Source organism: Poeciliopsis prolifica, unplaced genomic scaffold (assembly GCF_027474105.1).
Source record: "Poeciliopsis prolifica strain line A6 unplaced genomic scaffold, Auburn_PproV2 SCAFFOLD034, whole genome shotgun sequence".
Classification (NCBI taxonomy): Eukaryota; Metazoa; Chordata; class Actinopteri; order Cyprinodontiformes; family Poeciliidae; genus Poeciliopsis; species Poeciliopsis prolifica.
Window position 1 is genome coordinate 54507 of NW_026562409.1, and position 19774 is coordinate 74280.

At 42.7% G+C, this 19774-nt stretch overlaps 1 protein-coding gene and 1 long non-coding RNA gene across 2 annotated transcripts in view; both read left to right on the forward strand.

The window, feature by feature from the left end:
* LOC129373794 (transmembrane protease serine 9-like) overlaps positions 1–19774 on the forward strand; it is a 25454-nt gene continuing 5680 nt past the window's right edge. The window contains 10 exon segments of the mRNA XM_055051880.1: positions 1–835; positions 3214–3234; positions 3681–3840; positions 3982–4247; positions 5183–5331; positions 5405–5648; positions 5813–5984; positions 6924–7177; positions 7261–7358; positions 8781–9053. Coding sequence (XP_054907855.1) covers positions 781–835; positions 3214–3234; positions 3681–3840; positions 3982–4247; positions 5183–5331; positions 5405–5648; positions 5813–5984; positions 6924–7177; positions 7261–7358; positions 8781–9053 — 1692 coding nt within the window. The 5' untranslated portion in view covers positions 1–780.
* LOC129373912 (uncharacterized) overlaps positions 17446–19774 on the forward strand; it is a 3207-nt gene continuing 878 nt past the window's right edge. The window contains exon 1 of the long non-coding RNA XR_008607415.1: positions 17446–17533. This is a non-coding gene — a long non-coding RNA (uncharacterized LOC129373912). The remainder of the gene's footprint in view (positions 17534–19774) is intronic.

The window sequence follows — 19774 nt, forward strand, 5'->3', positions numbered from 1 at the left end:
GAAGTCGGGTTTTTTCCCCTTCATGAATTGATTCTGTACCGATGCTCGGCTCTTGTTGCGTGTGTGTGTGTGTGTGTGTGTGTGTGTGATGAACAAGATGTGTACATTCCTCTCAGTGAAAGACGTTGTGGTTCTGCAGCATCAAAATGCTGCGTCACTCTGACATTCACAAGCTAAAATTAACACTTGTTTGTTTTTCTTTGGGAAGATGAACTTCTGACCGAGTCTTTGGCTTCTAGCAGGTTTTGTTCAGGTTTGTTCTGAATTTGTCTCATTTATTTTTCCTTTAGTTCTAACATCTTCCCTTCCTGCAGCATGAAGCTGCCACCACCATGTTCTGTTTTCCCCCAGTGAACTTGCTGCCCTCCCTGATGGTTCTGACTTCAAATGTGCTTAAGTTGACAAGAAATGTGAAAATGTCACTTGATAATAATGTGTCACTGGAAAATTAATTTCTGAAAAGAAACTATAGAAGGGGAAACATTAAAAGAACTCAAATAAACGAGTTTCTTCACTGGGAGAAACTCTTCATGTCTTGCTGAAGGCCAGGCAGCGTTTTATATCATCAATCCCTCTGAACAAGTCGGCCATATTTCTTCTGTTGTGTTTAACCTGTCAGTCAACCACATATAGGCCAACATGTAGTCTGGAGCTCAGGGGAAGTACGACTGCCGACAGGAAGTGGCTGCGGCGTTTGCTGGGAGGAGGGACAGGTGAGGGCGTGTTGTTGGCCAGAGACACTAAAAGCTGCAGCACAGCAGCCAACTGGAACTTCCAGAGATGGCGCTCTGCAAAGTGATCTGTGTGGCGGCGCTGCTGACTCTGTTTACTCAAGGTAGGACTCTCACCTGCATGGGCTCCACCAATCAGCTTCATCTGTGACAACATATCAAAAAACATCATTTAATCAAATGATTCTGATTTTATCAAACAGAAAAAGGATTTTTCTGGTTACAAATAAGTTAAAGGTTTTTCCCACTGAATGAATTTTCCATCTAAAATTTTGATTTTGTGTAAAATGTAGTTTATAACTAGCAGCTTTCTGCATAACAGAGAAAAATGTTTTTAAAATTTGCCTGAAATTGCATCAAAAGTCTCTGAAAGAGTCTGAAAAAAGTTTATCTACCCTAAAAATTAAATAAAAAATCAATCTGCTGGTAGTAAGATTATTAAACTGATTTGATTTTCTTTATGTTCAGTTTTCTTGTTGCTCCTTTACTTTCTATTTTATTTGAACTTCTGATCATATTAGTTGTATATTGAAATGTTTTACTTGCTTATATTTTTGTTCTGTGTTTTATAAATAAAGTCAGACTGGCTGCTTTTTATTTGAACATGAATGTGAAGATAAATCGTATTTATAAATGTGCAAAGATCGATTTAGTCAGAATATGAAAGTTTCTGCTGGACAAACTCCAGGTGTTTAGTGAACATTTGACACCAGATATGAAGCTTATTATGCTCTAAATTCACAACTGTTTGTTTAAACAAGATCATTTCCAAGAACAGATCAGAGAAGAGCTGACAGATTCAGTCACATATAAAACCAGTTCTGTTGGTCTGTCAGAATCTGATTTAGATTAATGAACCAAATGAGTAAAATATGTTTCCTGGAACAAGTACATAAGGAAGGAAACATTCCTTATGTGAGGAATGAGGAAATGGGAGGAGTTTTATCTTTAGTCAAACAACCTTCAGTTAATGTTCAAATATATAATTTACTTCAATTTTCAGCACCACAATCAGATCACTCTTTCACTTTCAATTAATGATTAATTACATCCATTATTTTATTATTATTACTTTATTTTCTAAAGATTAAAGTAAGAAAGAAATTGATTCTAAAGACCATCACTATAGCAAAAAAAAAAAAAAAACAAGTTACATTTCAAAGCAAAAGAAATTGAAGTAGATTAAAGATTCAACTTTTCTCAGAAGTTTATTGTTGGAGAAGGAGCCACCATGAGGGTCCGATCAGCCAATAGGAAGAGAGCCTATAGATAAATCTACACCATTGCAGTCAGAAGAATAGATCATGTAATGTTTATGTTTACCACATTGGTTATAGTGAAATCAAACTGTCGCTGTAGATAAAAGTCAAGGATGATTTTAGATTTGGTCACAAGATCAACATTTACAACTGATCATTAAGGACATTTGTTAAAGTTTTTAGCGCTCCCTGAAGGAAAAAGTCTAAACAAGTTCATGTCCAGGATGTGTGGGTTCTGCAGAGATGCCAGGTGATTTTTTCCTGGCCTTTGACCTGTACGTTCTGGATGAAGGACTGATCGAGGCAGACCGGGGTGTGTGGTTCTGACCCGTGGACCGCTCGATCCAACAGCTGTTTGTCTGCAGACAGTCCTGGATCCGAGCTGTGGAGTCGTGCCTGAGCCTCGCTGAGGTCCACTCTTTACTGCCTAGAGCAGGGATGGGCAACTCCAGACCTCGAGAGTCGGTCTCCTGCAACTTTTAGACGTCTCCCTGGTCCAACACAGCTGATTCAAATTGCTGAATCACCTCCTAAATGCAGTCAAGTTCTGCAGAGTTCTGCTAATGACCCCATTATTTGACTCAGATGTGTTGAAGTACAAACACATCTAAAAGTTGCAGGAGACCGGCTCTCCAGGCCTGGAGTTGCCCAGCTTTGGCCTAGACAGGAAGTCAGAGCATGAAGCTCAGAGAAATGACCAAAGTTTCTAATGGCCTTAGTTAGAGGGTTAAAGGTCAAAGCTAATCCATCCAATATGTCGACCTTCTGGCATGGTTGCTAGTTGAAAACGTCGTGAGCGTTCAACTCATGACATGCCCATGGAGATCGCAGGTTTCTCGCAGGCACGGTGAACGCAGCACTCCATTCTGCGTCTCGGTCTTGGACAGCTGTCGGCGCAATGGCGAATTTTCCCGACGCATCCATGACGCTGTGGAGCGATGAAGCCTCGACATACAGTCAAGAAGTTCTTCTGATGGAAGATGCATGAATACCTGTCATGTATCTTCTGTCATGTTGAAGATACTGAACTGCCTGACTGGTCGGGTAACGGGCCAGTACGATCTTTGGATGGGTCTTTGGTTCTGCAGGAACCGGTACCAGAATTTCTAATAGTCGAGTTCAGATAAATCGTGTTGAGTTCATAATAATATTTCTGTAGGAACAAGAATGAAATAGAAATAACTCCCTGTGTGTTTAACTTGCTGCTGTGTTTCATTTTTCAGAATCTTCTTCTCAGTTGTCAGGTAGGAGAAATTTTCCCTGAGTTCCTCCATCCTAACTTTCCTGTCTGGGTTTTCTTGGTGTTTTCTGATCGATTCCTTCAAGTGAAACCAGATCTGAACTTTGACATTCATGCAGAGGTGACGAAGCAAAGAACATCAATACTTTCACATTAAACGTGATAAACCGAGAAAATACTCGAGAAAAATTGTTTTTGGTACCAAAGCTACTGATGTACTGAGGACTTCAGTCTCACTGTGTAACTCACACAAAATATTACATGATCTTGAAGCAGAAGTAAAAAGTACTTTACAGTAAATCTCCTCCATTCATTTTAAAAGGTTCCTTGTGAGCGTACACAGTCACCCGACTCTGCATTCATGTCAGGTTGTCAGGACATTTCAGTCGATTTGTGACTGTCCTGGTCTGCAGATCCTCCAGAAGTGATGGGATGTCCATGTGTCCTCAGATTGTGGTAAACCAGCATTAAACACCAGGATTGTTGGAGGAGCGGCGGCTCCTGAAGGGTCGTGGCCCTGGCAGGTCAGTCTGCAGACCTCGTCTCACTTCTGTGGAGGATCTCTGATAAACAGAGAATGGGTGCTGACTGCAGGTCACTGCATTATCAGGTGAGCACAGAAGGCACAACGGTTGGTTAGTTTGATGGATGAGAGATCTGACAACCAGTGGCTCAAGTGTCACTGGATTAATTCAAAGCTTCAGGAAGATTTACAGTCTTGTGTGTTTGTCTTTTCTGGCAATTCTTCCAGCAACATTGGTTCGGCAAGACTGGTTCTGGGTCTTCAGAGTCTGACAGGAACCAACCCAAACAAAGTCACCCGGACTGTAGCAAAGGTTATCCGTCACCCTAGTTACAGCTCTCTCACTCTGGACAACGACATCGCCCTGATAAAGCTCTCCTCAGCCGTAACGTTCAACAGCTACATCTCGCCGGTCTGCCTGGCGGCGGCGGACAGCACCTTCTACAGCGGCGTGGACTCCTGGGTCACCGGCTGGGGCAACACTGGATCTAGTGGTGAGACTTTAAATGACTGATTAACCAGTGAAAATAATAATAATAATAACAATACAGACCTTTGGGCACTTAAATAACTTAGAAACAACATAATATGTTGGAGAAAAATAAAATACAGAAACCCTTCAGCTGTGAGTTTGACAATGTCTATGATTTCAACTAAAATGTGCACATTCATCATACTGTGATGATTTGAAAATGTCTGCTGGAGCTCAAACATTTCATCCAGCTTTCACACATTGTCAAAAGAAGGAATAATAGCGACTGAAATGCTTTCAAAAGGCCAGTCCTGCTTGAACAGCATTTTATTCACAGAGTCTTTGACTATCTCAGTGGTCCAGAGGGAACCCTAACCCTAACCCTAACCCCGTCTTTCTTCCGACTACTCCGTCAAAGTGCACCTTCTTTCCTTAGCAGCATTTCCTGTGCGTTTGTTTTCACACCCTAATGGAGGACGTTCTTAACGCTGTCCTTCCTGTTAAACTTTTTCATGGACTGAACCTTTAAACACTGCAGTAAAACTAGCCGCCTTTTCGAAAAGCCCGCATTAAATATTCACATGCGCCATGGCACAAGATGTTACGGCACCATAATTTACGAGCTCCTTTCAGAGTAAAAGCTCACATCGGTTCATGTTTGATTTGCTGCAAGTTGGTTTCCAGCAGCTTCAAGTTTAGATTTTGTATTTATGCAGCTGCCAAAAGAAATAATGTATTGGAAATAATCAGGGTCATTAAGCAAAACTGAAAACTCTGTTTCCAGAAGGACAAGAACCGGATGTGCGCTTTTATTGTTGAAAGCAGAACATAAATGGAGGTACCGTAACATCTTGAGCTATCGCGCATGTACATATACTGTGCAGCCGCCTTTTCGAAGAAGTGGCTAGCTTTGCCTCAGTCTTTAAATTGTTGTACTCTGAATCTGTGTCTCCTCAGTTTCTCTTCCATCTCCTCAAAACCTCATGGAGGTGGAGATTCCGATTGTGGGCAACAGACAGTGTAAATGTAGAGGCTATGAACCCACCACCATCACTGACAACATGATCTGTGCGGGATTAGTGGAGGGAGGGAAGGACTCCTGTCAGGTGATTGATGATCTTTGCTTGTTAGAATCTGGTTTCATCCAGCAGATCATCCAACATGTTTCTCATTTTAAAGGGAGACTCAGGAGGTCCGATGGTGAGCAAACAAGATGGCCGCTGGATTCAGTCAGGAATTGTGAGCTTTGGCATTGGCTGTGCTGACCCAAAATACCCTGGGGTCTATGCCAGAGTCTCCCAGTATGAGAAGTGGATCAAAGACCAGATCGCCAGCGACCAGCCGGGCTTCATCACCTTCACATCAACGGGAACCAACAGCGACCTCAGCATCTCTTGCACTGGGGTCCCACCAATCACACCAAGTAATTCCTCCTCAACATTTCAACTGGCTCATCTTAACATGAACACCTCACATGTCCAGGATTTGTAAAATCTGTTTATCATTCATGATCAGGAAGTTGTGAATTATAATTGAAGACATTATTGAAAATGGGTTCTGAAGTGTGACTGTTCTTTAATCTCCCAGCGATATACTGCGGCCAGGCCCCACTGAACTCTCGCATTCTGGCGGGTAGTTCTGTGGCGGCAGCTGGTGAGTGGCCGTCCATGGCGAGTCTGCAGAAGAAGGGACAGCATGAGTGTGGAGGGACTCTGGTGTCCATGGAGTACGTTCTGAGCAACGCTGCCTGCTTCTCAGAGTGAGTCACGAAAGATCCCACAGGTAGTTTTGCTCTGATATAGTGATGGGCCAGTCTGGTACCGGTGCTTGTTCTGATGGACTTGTCTGGTACCGGTGTGTTTACATTGGTCCTCAGGTCCGGGACCCAGCCTGCCGAGAGCTTTGGTTCCATTTTGGCCGGTCAGAAATTTATTGAGAAAAGTGTTTCAACAGTTTAACAATGAGCAACTGCTCTGGCAACTTTCAGTCTGGTTTCCATGGTTAGCACAGTACTGAGACTGCTCCAGGTTGATCAATGACAAATAAACACAAACTGCAAAAGAACCACAGAGCTGGTTCTGTTGGATCAGTGGCATTCACCAGTTCATCTTAACAGGAACACCTCACATGGTCAGGAAGTTGTGTGAGTTATAATGAAAGACAAACAAACTGAAAAGAAGTCCAGCTTCTTTCTGCTGAAGCTTCTGGATTTTATTTTTCTGGATGACAGAAGCTACACCTGCATGTTGTCAAGAAAATCCGAGATCGTCCCACTTCCCCATGCTGGAGATTTTAGTTAACAGTAACAACAAATAAAGTTATCTTTAAAATAAGTCACACCAATCACATCTAGATCCAACAGTAGACCCAGACTGCAATAAAATAAATCTGGTTGTGTGTGTTGTTTTGTCTCCTGCAAACTTAGCTTTCATTATACTTATTTTTTTCTATCTAATCATAAGAAATCATAGTCAGAGAGACATGAGACAGGAAGAGCAAGTTTCCTGGAAAAAGAGGAAGTAAGTTTCCAGCTTGCAGCTGTATAAAAATAGCTGAGACTATTCCTTGTTTAAAAGCATAAAAGTTTTAAAGGATAAAATCTAAACATTTTGAGTAATTTCTACATCACCTTTAGATTGACAAGTTGCTCGTATAAATCCAAAGTTTTGAAGTTTTGAAGTTGATTTTCTTGCCTTAGATCTCCTAATGTGTCTGAGTGGACGGTGGTTTTGGGTCGTCTGAAGCAGAATGGGACCAACCCATTTGAGTCATCGTTCAACGTGTCAAATATCACCATGAGCAACCTGACCGGGTCCAACATCGCTTTGGTTCAACTGTCCACACGCCCCACCCTGAGCAACTACATCCAGCCCATCTGCCTGGACAGCGGCAGAACCTTCCCGGTCGGATCCAGCTGCTGGGCTGCTGGCTGGAGCTCTGGGCGAGGAGGAGGTGAGGCTGCAAGTCTGCCAGATTCAGACACTAGATTTCTAGAGCTCTCATCTGAAATGACATTTTATGTCCCACAACTTCAGTCGAGGAGCTTCTGCAGGAGTTTCAGACATCGGTGCAAACCTGTGAAAATGTTTCCTCCACGGAGAACATCTGCACCTCACAGTTCACTCTGGAGAAGGTGAGTGGCGGCTTGACCTCTGTCCTGCTGACCTGCAGGGACACTGAGTGTCCACAGGGACAAAACGTCCCTCAGGAAACAAAGACTTCATCTCTTTGAAAGTTATTTATATCAGCAAGACTGTAGGTCAAAGGTCAAGGTTCTAAAGCTCTGTCTGCATGGTGTTTCGGAGTGTTGCACCAGTGTCTTCTTTAGCAGTTTGAGATGATAATCTCTGTCACATTTCATATAAAATGTGTTTCCAACAAGTTTACCAAAGTATTTACCAAAGTTCTGAGATTTCGTTTGATTTTAACAACAAACTTGAAGTAGATTAGTTGTGATTTTATGAGAGGAAACACAAAGTTGTGATTTCCTGTGCAAGAAAAAGAATTCATAATCTTAAATGTGATGCACTGCCACTTTAACCCAGTGCTGCCTGACTCCAGAGGTTCTGCTGAGACCATCATAGAGGAACCCAGCAACAGGTGGTGGAGGTGCTGGTTCTGTTTGAGACGGGGTTCTGTTCTACAACATTCCAGCTTCGAAAATCTAACAGAGACATGGAGACAAGACGGATCTCCTGGACATGTATGTCCACCTAAACGAGAGCATTGATCAGAGAAGTTGGACCATGGAAACTCTGGAGGAGCTGCAGTGATCCCGAGCTCAGGTCTGGAAAACAGCCACTGGATGTGAGCTCCACTAACCCGATGTTGAAGATCTAGTCCTTGGCACCATCAGGAGAGGAGCCTGCGGCTCAATCTGACTCAAAACGGGAAACCTCTTTCGGCCCGGACACGAAAACGATTGACAGATTGATAGCTCTCTCTTGATTCTGTGGCTGTTCTTAGTCGGTGGAGCGGTTTGTCTGGCTAATTCCGATAACGATCTGGATGGCGCCAGGTCTGTGATGCCCTCAGATGTCCAAAAATCTGAGTGGATCAGCGTGTGTCTACCCTTCACTGAGAGGCGCCGTCACCCGCTGGACTCCTCTCAAGATAGGGATTGGGGTTTGCAATTGTTTCCCTTCAACAAGGAATTCCCAGCAATCACGGGTCAGAAGCTCAAAAGTCAGCACTGAGAAGATGATCAAACTTGACTGTCTGGAGAAAATAAAAATCATCACAAACCCGAGGAACGATTATTAATGTCTCGGACTCCTGGCCAAAGGAGCTTTCTGGGGCCCCTGAAGTTCCCCCTGTGCAAGTTTACCTCAAGTAAGTGACTCAACCAACAGATCAGGTTCACATCCAAAAACGTAGAAGGATCTCCAGCAGAACCAGAACTACCAGAACCAGGATGAGTGTGGGTTATTTTCTCGAGTCTCCAGACCTTTCTGCAGATCTGTGCTGTGAGGAACAGTGTGAATGTCTGCTCACTGTGATGTTTGTAGCTGGTTCTGAATCTGGTTCTGATGAACCGTCTCCCTCTACTCCTCAGGGTGACCTTGGCGGTCCGCTCATGTGCCAGCAGGACGGTTCTTGGTTCCAGGCTGCCGTGGTTCTGACCTTGAACTCCTCGACCAGCCAAACTCGAGCCAACACGAATGTCTTCGTCAAACTCAGTAACTTTGACGACTTCCTGACTCGGATACTCGGGGACTTCTTGTCTCCAGAACCGTCCACTAACGTCACCACTGCCTCCAGCGGACACCCCGAGGCTCACTTCCTCTTCCTCCACCTCCTCATCCTCCTCTTGTGTCTGCAGCTCTTTTCATAGAAAGGACGAGTTTGGTGGCTCTCCCTCATGGGAGCCTAAAGTCTGACCGGATCTTTGTCTTTCTACAGAGCGGTTCTCTGCGGTTCTTTGGGTTGAAGGTGGAAGCAGGTGCTGGTTGATGAATCAAGTCTTTCTGATCCTTCAGGTTTTCCTTCCAAGGAGACAGAATTTAATTTGTTTTGATCAAAAGTTCTCCAGATTTGCTGAAGGTTTCTCAAAGTCTTTCTTGGTTTCACCTGGAGGAAGTCTGGTACCTCTGGTTCTGTTTGTGGCCCAGTTCAGCTGGAACTTATTGAAAGAGTCAATGAAGAATTTTAACAGCTGCTGATATTTTATCTGAAACCAAACAGATCAGATTGTTTTATTGTTTAGAAGTCATTATGTCAGAAACCAGAAACCACTTTTCATTCACAATCATTATCTGCACTAATAACAATAGTAATGATAATTAATAATCATAATAATTACTGTTCTGTGTTGATTCTTTGTCTTCACAGAAACATGTTTTAAATTAACTGGTTGATTTTGTGTCTGTTTCTGTTTCATATTAAAGTTGTTTATATAATTATCAATAAAACCAAAATAAACACATGTAAAGTATTTACTGTGTGACGTCCCCAAACAGCGGGGCGTGGACCGGTTCCTGTCCAGGTGCTGCTCAGTAATGGGTCGCAGATGGGTCAGATTCTCTGATTCAATAAATTATTTATTTGTTCAAATAATTTTTTCTTTCTTTGAAGCCAGAAGTTTCTTCTCTTCAGGATTTGCTACAATTGACCTTTGAACTGTTCTGTGTTCAGTAAGCTTCTGACCCATTCCTCTTGACAGAACCTTTAAGCTCCACCCACTAATGTCCTCTGGACCCAGAACATGGGGGTCAGAGGTCAGAACTTGGACACAGTGGAACATTTCTGTATTAATCTCATTTTTTGCGTTTGTGATGTTCTGAATTTGAAAATGCCATCATACTGGAAAACACCAGTGTTGTATATAATTTCACCTTTTTGAATGAAATATGTGAACTAAATGAATTTCTGTCCAGTGGGTGGAGCGAAGCGCCTGTGACAGTTTCTGGAAGATGGCGTTTGTTCGCAGAGAGTTTTTAATAAATCCAGTTTTAAACCTTCCAGGAAGTCAAGAGCAGCTTTTCCTCTTTCCTGGTTGTGCAGCTGCTCTGCTGCCGATCAGCTGATCACATCCAATCACACTTTGCAGGTTTGGACCACAGCATTCCTGTCGTCATGGAGACCCACAAATTATTTCATGTTTGCTGGTTTATTTTTCTCCACATTCATTCATGTTGATTCTTCTTCTCAGAGTTTTGTTTTCTACTGATTTAGAAGTGATTTATATTTAGAATAGACTTTATTATCTATTTATTGGTCTCTCCAGACCAGGCGTCTCCAGTCCTGGGGGCCCCTGGGCCCCTGCAACCTGTAGCTGAGCCTCTGCTGCACCTGAATAGAATAATAAGTCATTAAGGCTCTGGAGTTTTGATCCACACCTGGAGGAGATGGAGGTGTGGCTCATCTAAAACCTGCAGGTCGCCTGGAGGCCTGGAAGCCTGGAGGCCTGGAAGCCTGGAGGCCTGGAGGCCTGGAGGCCTGGAAGCCTGGAGGCCTGGAGGCCTGGAGGCCTGGAAGCCTGGAGGCCTGGAGGCCTGGAGGCCTGGAGGCCTGGAGGCCTGGAAGCCTGGAGGCCTGGAGGCCTGGAGGCCTGGAGGCCTGGAGGCCTGGAGGCCTGGAGGCCTGGAGGCCTGGAGGCCTGGAGGCCTGGAAGCCTGGAGGCCTGGAGGCCTGGAAGCCTGGAGGCCTGGAGGCCTGGAGGCCCCTGTCCTGGATTGTTGGTGTGCCTCTGCTCTAGTGACCTTTCCCAGGTGAAACTCACCTGTCGGCCAATAACAGGAGACCTGAAGGAAACCGTTCAGATCCGCTAGTAGCTTCAGCTGAATTACTGATCCAGCAGGACTGAATTGTTCTACATAGTGATTAGAAGAAAGGTTTATTTTCATCCAGGGATTCGAGGATTTCTTTATTCTCATATCAGCCTTGCTTGTTTGTGGTACAAAACGTAGCCTCAGTCCTTCATGATGGGGAGCAACTTCCTCCTGCATGTTGGAGGTCAGAGGTGGAGGAAACGCTGCCTGCACCTCCCTGTGCAGAGCCGTCCTTGCAGCAGTGCGGCTGCTGTGCTGCACAGTGATGCAGACAGGAAACGCTCTCCACCTCGCAGCGATAGAAGCTCCTCAGGACAGAAACATATGAAAACCGGAATGTTGGTTCTGAATAAACTTATTTTTATGTCATGATTCTTCTTATGGTTTGTTCTGTTCTTTGGCTCAGTTAATATTGATTCTTTGGTGGTTTTGTCTGTAAAAAGTGCATCATTGGAACTATTTATTCTTTATTTCTTTAGCCGTTTGAATTTTGTTAGTTTATTCTTAAACTTCTATTTTTTGTATTATATACAGGTTAATAATTGTTGATTTTATTTTATTTTTTCTTATTTTTCTAATTTATTCTTTCTAAGCAAAACAGGAAGTTATGTGGGTCAGTCCACTTTCTATGCTGTAGGGTTCTGGTGAAGGACCAGCAGGCATTTGGGTTCTGTGGTTTTTACCAGAGCAAGAGAAGAAAACAGGAAACAAAAGAAACAAAAGCAAACAGACAGTCAACAAGTTTGGACATTAAACTTCTTTTGCCTGCGTGAAGAATCTGCACCTCATAGTGGCTGATGGGACTTTTCATTGGATATTTGGTTTGACAAACAATCGCGTTAATAATAAACTTTACTAACTAAACTGGCTGCTGTAAAATGATGGACCTGCAATGAGCCTGTCACACCACCAGGTGGCACTGTGAGGCTCACTAGCCATGATGTATTGGCGTGTCCGGTAGGAACTGTGACCCTTTGGACTTTCCGTATGCTGCAGCCAAGGGTACTTGACTTGATCACTGGATCCACTGAGGAACAGTAGAGGTCAAAGGTTATTTCTTTTATCTCCAGAGCGAGGTTGCCAGATCTGACTGACAGTTTCCAAGCAGGAAACCCACAGACCTCCAAAAAAAGCTGATTTAGATAGATAGATAGATAGATAGATAGATAGATAGATAGATAGATAGATAGATACATAGATAGATAGATAGATAGATAGATAGATAGATAGATAGATAGATAGATAGATAGATAGATAGATAGATAGATAGATAGATAGATAGATAGATAGATAGATAGATAGATATGTTTTACCATGACATATTGACACTGATAATCAATAATAATAACAAATAATTGACGATGTTGCGTTCGACAGATTGAGCCACACGTGTCAAACTCAAAGTCCAGGGGCCAAATTTGACCCACATTAACTTTTTAGGTGCTAAAGGGAAAACAATATGTTTAAATATCATTTTATCCATCAAAAAAAGATTTTATCTGTTAACTGCCACATTATAGCAATCAGTCTCCCCACTTTCCTATGAATTATGGCAACATGGCAACGTGGCAACATGGCTCTCCCTGTAATTTTTTTTTTTTTTAACTCAACATATACATTAAACATGTAATCGGCTTCAAATGTACATAAAATTTGAAAAACATGATGAAACTGATCTCAGCTGCTTCCATACAGACAAAAAGGAGGAACAAAAATAACACAACAAAACAAAAAGACATACATTAGGGGTGTGAAGAGGTTTATTGGTATTAAATAGTGTTCCTTTATGTGTCATATAAATGTAATGTTTTTTGTATCAAGGTGTTTTTCTGTGCAGCTACAAACGGTGTACAAACTAATGAACCAAGATGTGTCTACTGCAGTAAGTTTCCAGGGTTGCTGAACTTCCCCAGACAGTTATTTGGGAACTGGCTGTTTTCCCGTGGCCTTCCCTGCATGGAGACAGAGTGTTTAGTTTTCACATTACAGTGAATGAACATACAAGGTTTCGTATGTTTTCCTTTGTTTCTTTTGTTTGGTCTTAGAAGATTGAGTCTCCGCCTCGGTAGTAAAGAGAGATGAATAAAGTAACTATGCAACTCTGGGTTCCTCAGAGCGGATCCTAATTTGTGCCTAATGCAGTGTTTTCTTGATCTCCGTCTGCAGATGTATTAAAGATTGTTTTTGCTCCCTGACTTTTGTCTGGACCTCAGTCTCTGAATTGTGCACTTCACAGGGGTTTTCCAGCAATTTCATGATGATTATCATATCATAAAGTTCTGTATCTTGACCTTTGTTCATGAATTTCAGCGATAAGAAGAGGTGGCAGAGATCCTTATGAAAAAAGGAGAAAGATGGTTTGGTTTTAAGGAAACGACATTTGTGTATGAAAAACTTGCCCATAATAATTATGACATTTAACAGAGTTTCAAATTTCTTTTCTTTTCTCATAGTCCCAAAGATAATATCATTCTTGGAAAAGTCCGGTACTCTCCCTGTAATTCTCACATTGAACTCCAGATGCTCCAGCCTCGTGATTGGATGATTTTATCTTATTGATCATCTGGTTTAGCACCACAATACATCAAAGATCTGCTGTTGTTGTATCAACCTTCCAGACTCTCAGGTTCTGGTTCTGGTTCTGCTCTGCATCCCCAGAACCAGAACCAAGAGAGGAGAAGCAGCTTTCAGCATCTATGCACCAAAAATTTGGAACAAACTTCCAGAAAACTGTAAAACAGCAGAAACCCTGACTTCCTTTAAATGTCAACTAAAAACCAGCTGATTAGAGTTTGATTAGAAATGTAATATGGAACAATGTATTGTTGATTTTATGACTTTGTGTTTTTGTGTTTATGATGTGAAGCACTTTGAAACGTCTTGTTGCTGAAATGAGCTATACTAATAAAATTTGATTGACTGATTGATTGATTTATCAGGCGATCTGATTTGAGCCGCCTGACATCATCGACGGTGAAACGAGTTGTTTGCTGGACGGTTTCTGGCAGGAAACTGACAGATCTGAAAACTTGGATCTCAATAAATAAATGCTGCTCAGCGGTTTGTTGATGGGAAAAAAGAGAATATTTAGCTTTCTTCCTATTTACATTAAAATATGTCTAAACTGTACAGAAAAGGGGAAAAAATGATCTTCGGTTCCCGTCTTGTGACCTGCAGAGTTTCATTTCACACATCGCTGAACCTTTTGTGTTGAGAGCATTTCCTGCTCCTTGTCCAGCCAGTTTTCAGCCAGTTTCTCTTAACTTACTGGAAGCTGCGGCACCAGATCTGTCTGGATCACCTGATAGCTCGGCTCTGACGCATTCAGGGGAAATGTTGTCACAAACTGGACAGAAATACACTGGAGACAAAAATCAGCATCAGACATCATTTTTATGGTCATATTAAAACAGTAAACCTTTAAAAGGGTTAACTGATGGAACAACTGCAGCTCTCATCCCTGCATGAAGAGAAAGGAACCAGAACCAGAACCTCTGCTGCCTGGTTTGGGTCCCACTTATGATGTCATCATCAGAACATCAGTGAGCGTCTGGAACAGGGGAGGCCAAACTTTTGGACTTTTAATATTGGACTGCTGGGCCAGGCTAGCACCATATGCATACATATGAAACATAAGCATAGAAAAGCATTAGAGTTTTAATACTTACATTCACTTTTATGGACCAGTGTCGTTGATCTCCCTTTTTTGCCAGCGCAACGATTCGGATCTTGGTTTTGTTGTAACTCAGAACAGATCTCAGGTTTTCATCACTCAGCTGAGCTCTGTGAGGTTCTTTGTTCTTCACACTAACAGTCGCTAATGTAGGTGACATCGCCAGAGAAGTCACAAGTTTACATACCCTGAGGCCACCCCAAAGTGAAAACAAAGTGATGACATCATAGCTTTTGATGCTTCTAATTGGTTAATTTACAACATCTCAGTTAAAACACCTGCAGACGTGAGCAACAGCTGAAAATCAGACCAGATAGGAGGAGGAAAACTTTGGACCTCCACCAAGATGGGTTTTTCTGGACCTCTTTGGGTCCAGAAAGCGCCATGTTTCCTTGTTGTAGCCACTAACAGCTAGCTAACAGCTGGCTAACAGCTAGCTAACATAACAGCTAGCAGTTAGCAGCTAGCTCCTCTCTTCAGCGGCTCTAACAGAGCCGGTACCGTTCAGCTGTTGCTCCTCCTGCACTTTGGACTGAACCATTGTTCTAACAAAAGATTCATTCTTATTTTTTTCTTTATTTTGCCTTTTCATATTGATATTGTTTAAATTCAAGGTTTTCTTCATGATTTCTTTGGGGGGCAATTATAGACTTTTCCAAGATTGGGGTGGGCTGGACCCTCTCGACCCCCCGGGATTTAAGACCAGAACCCATGTCTAAGACATGCCGCCACGTTGTTGCCACAGAGAAACGTTTTCTGAGCCGACTGGGACCGAAACGTCGCTCAGCGAGGAGGAAACCACGACTCCAAAAGTCAACAGTGTCCAGAAATCACTTGGACCAAGATCTTCATCTCTGGAGAAGCGTCCTGCCGTCTTTATGGGTCAGGTCTGGCAACATCTAGAGGAAGTTGAAGCGCAGAGGGTTCAACTTCAGAAAGAGTCCAGACTGGTCCGGATTGGTCCAGATGGTTGATGTCCCTCAGCAGCCGCAGAGGTTCCAAAGTGTCTTCAGGACAACAAGGTCCGAGTTCTGGCGGGTTTATCCCAAAGTTCGGATCTCAGTCCCAGAGCTAATAGGTTCTGTGTAAGTGAGGAAGTCTGACCCAGTTCTACTGGTACTGTCAGGACAAACAGCTCAGAACTCCAGCTGACTGTTGGAAGTAGCTGTTTGAACCCAGAACATTGGACCCGGGTCGCTTTAATTATCATGAAGGAACTAGAAACTAGTCGAGAATTTAGCAGAACAAATCTAGCACATCCAAACTGAACCAAAACAGGAACCGTTTGGTCCGATTTCAGGTCAGACAGAAATAAAAGCTGGAGTGGATGGAAGCATCTGGTTCCAGTTGCTTGTTTTCTCTGAAGCTTTGGGTCAGAACTTTGTTTCTAAAGTCGTCCATGAAGGTTCTGTGGGTCAAGATGAACCAGAGAGAAAAACTTTTTAAAACTGATGAGTGCGGCAGATCAAACCCTGAGGAATGTCGTCGGGTCGGATTTACTCCACTTCCTGCTTCTCCTTTGTCTGCAGGTGTTCCCACTCGTCACTCAGCTTATTTCTATAATCTATTATTGTTTGTCTGGTAGTATTTCATCAACGCTCAATTCAAAGTTTTTCTCTTTAAAGCAGCACCACATGAGGATTTTGAAATTAGAATTTATCTTTAATTCAGATGAAGAACTGCTTCCTTGATCCAATATTTGGTCTCTGGAATATGAGTCAGAGTGAGACCTCCTTCATAAGGTTATTGGTCTGTGATGTAATTCAGGTTTAGGTTTCTTCATGGAGACCCGTTTACTGGAACCAGTTTTCCTCTTCAGGAAACTAAATCCAGACATCTGATATGTTTGTCTTCGTTTATGGAGGAAAAAACAATCAGAATCATTTTTCTGCTGGTGGAACAGGAAGCAGATGAAGTCCAGATAACGAAGATCTGGAGTGGAAAAAGTCTGGGAAGGAAACTTGTGAGTCCCAAGCGACCTGACAGTCAGATCCAATAAACCTGAAGAATATTTATTGGCTGAAGAAAAACCTGAAGAGTATTAAAAGCTGATCGCATTGTAAAAAAAAAAAAAAGTAAATTATTTGAATTTCTTTCTTAGACAGGAACCCAGTTCCTCCATTATTATTATTATTATTATTATTATTATTATTATTATTATTATTATTGTAACCCCATAAAAATAGGTTTTTATTCTACTTTTATGTCATAATTTATGAATTGTGAGCAGAAAATCACAGAAATAGAAATAAAAGCTGGAAAACATCCAACAGTGAAATAAACTTTCAATAATAATTTGATTTATCAAGCAACCTGTTGATGGGCCAACCAGGTGGAGAGTGGGCGTGGCCTCAGGCAGGTGAAGAGTGGGCGTGGCCTCAGGCTGGTGGAGAGTGGGCGTGGCCTCAGGCAGGTGGACAGTGGGCGTGGCCTCAGGCAGATAGACAGTGGGCGTGGCCTCAGGCAGATAGACAGTGGGCGTGGCCTCAGGCAGGTAGACAGTGGGCGTGGCCTCAGACAGATAGACAGTGGGCGTGGCCTCAGGCAGATAGACAGTGGGCGTGGCCTCAGGCAGATAGACAGTGGGCGTGGCCTCAGGCAGATAGACAGTGGGCGTGGCCTCAGGCAGATAGACAGTGGGCGTGGCCTCAGGCATATAGACAGTGGGTGTGGCCTCAGGCAGATAGACAGTGGGCGTGGCCTCAGACAGATAGACAGTGGGCGTGGCCTCAGGCATATAGACAGTGGGCGTGGCCTCAGGCAGGTAAATGCTGGAGCAGCAGGTGGAAGAAGCAGATGGTTTCTGAGTGATGGAGCTGTACCAGCTGATTAGTGCGGCGGTTCTGCTGATTCTGATGACTCCAGGTAGGAACCTGCTGACCTTCATCACCTGCAGGGTCAAAGGTCATGATGCCAAACTGAGTCAGATATGAAGAACAGAGATGTTCAGGGTGAATCAGATCTTTATTTTCTTGTTTATTCATATTACAGAAGCTAAAAGAATTTGACTTTAAAGTGTTTACATATTAACGTTAATATCAGGTCTAATTTGGTTATTAGAAGGGAAATTATGATCAAAAGAAAGAATATAAAGTTAGATCTTCAAAATCCAAACATAGTGAGATTAATATCAGGTCCAAACTCTCATGATGACAATAATTACATATAAAAATGCAATGAAGGGAAACTAAATACAACTAAATACAGATTAATGACTAATAATTGAAACTCTATTAGATTCATTATTAGATTAGATTCTGCAGGTTTTATTCTCTGGACAGAAACAAACATGAAAAATGTTTTTTTGCTGGTGAGTTTAGATTTGATCATAACAGTTAAATAATGGCATAAAAAAAATTCAAACAGTAAGGAGAAAATCTTCAGAGAAACTAGTGAAATATAAAAAAATGCATCATTTCATGGGTTCATTAACCAAACCATCTGAAACGCCTCGCTGCTTTCAGACTGAAGAGACATTCAGCCGTCTCCATAGAGATAGAAATATAGAAAGAGAAACGTCCATCACTTTTTCCAACCATGGGGAATTTCAGTGACTCACAAACAGATAAAGGTTCTAATCTAGTGACATGAACAAATAGGCAGATTCAGCTGCCAACCGTTTTGCATTTTAAAGACTGAAATATAACATCTGGTTGGGAACCAGAGCTTGATTGGTCCAGTTTACTGGTCCCATTCTGGTTCCAGTCCCCGAAGAATAACGCTTCAATCCGGAGATGTTTCTGCGTCTTTCTGTTCCAGCAACAAGAGACAAAACCTGCTGCCGTCTTACAATAAGAACCAACTTAGAATCCAGAACAGGAACATTTAGTTTTTATTATTAAATTGTAGAGTACTCACTACTTTTACAAATTTGGGGTGTACTTAGAAAGTCCAGAGAATTCTTACTTATGCTTCTCTAGCAACAGCAACATGCTTTACATCAACAGTAGATTCTTTTTCTTCTTTTGCATTTTCTTTTAATTCCTGTAAAACACTTTGTGTTGCCTTGTTACTGAAAATGTGCTGGAGAAATAAAATGACCTTTAGCTTTAGCAAGGACTAAAGAGGCAGCTGATTAAAAAGTCTGAGGTTAAACCAGCAGAGGTACAAGCTTCCAAGGATCAGACTGAACCTCTGACCTCAGCCAGAGGTCAGAGGTTAAACCAGGGAGAGCTGCGTTCACAGTCGCTGTTTCTGAACGCTGCCAGGTTGGAAACACTCACCGTGTTTCTAACATCATTTGACTCTAAAGACTCCTGGATGAGAAAAACATTTATAAACTCAGACTCTACTTCTAGTTTTTATTCAGTTTACTCAACAGAGTTCTGGACTGGAACCACTTCCTGTGGTCCAGTTTGATCGGGTTTGGGTCTGGTCGGTCCTGGGATCTTCTCCAGAATCTGGTGGACTCTAACAGGGTCTATCTCCAACTGGACCCAACTGGTTCAGGCTTTTAGACTGAAGGCTTTGTGTGGACAGAGTGGTTTGTTTGCCCAGACTGTCAGTGAATGCATCTCCACCATAAAGCCTCTGACTGATTCTAACAAAAGACACAAAGAGTTTGTTATGTTCACTGTCTGTCATCAGAGACTGAAACTATGCAGGAAAATATGTTCTTCCGTTTGAGACGAAGCAGCCAAACCGGTCGGAGGCAGAGAACAGCTGCTGACTCTCACACAGGAGCAGCAGCGCCCCCTGCCTGCCACCACCAGCAGGTTCAGGTGTTTCTGATGGAAAAACCTCCAACTGGAAAAAATGATCAAGAGGGTGAAAGGAACAGAAAATATTCCCATTTATTTCATGATTTACTTTGGGTGGATTTTTGTTAGTGGTGTTGCCCTGGCAACATGATGAGCAAATCTCCTGAGGATTTGGGTTTTCTGTCTTCCTGTGTTGTTTGTTCCCTTGATTGTTCCCAGCTGTCCCTTCCCTGAGTATTTATACCCACCCATACTCTCCTGTCCCCTGTGGGGTCTTTGTCCTGTGTCTGCATCCTGTCTCAGATGTCAGGAGTCCTGTGTTTTCCACCAGTCTGTCTCGGTTCCTGGCATCACCTGTGCTGCCTAGATTTCTGAACTCACCAGTGATTGTCATTAAAACAATTAT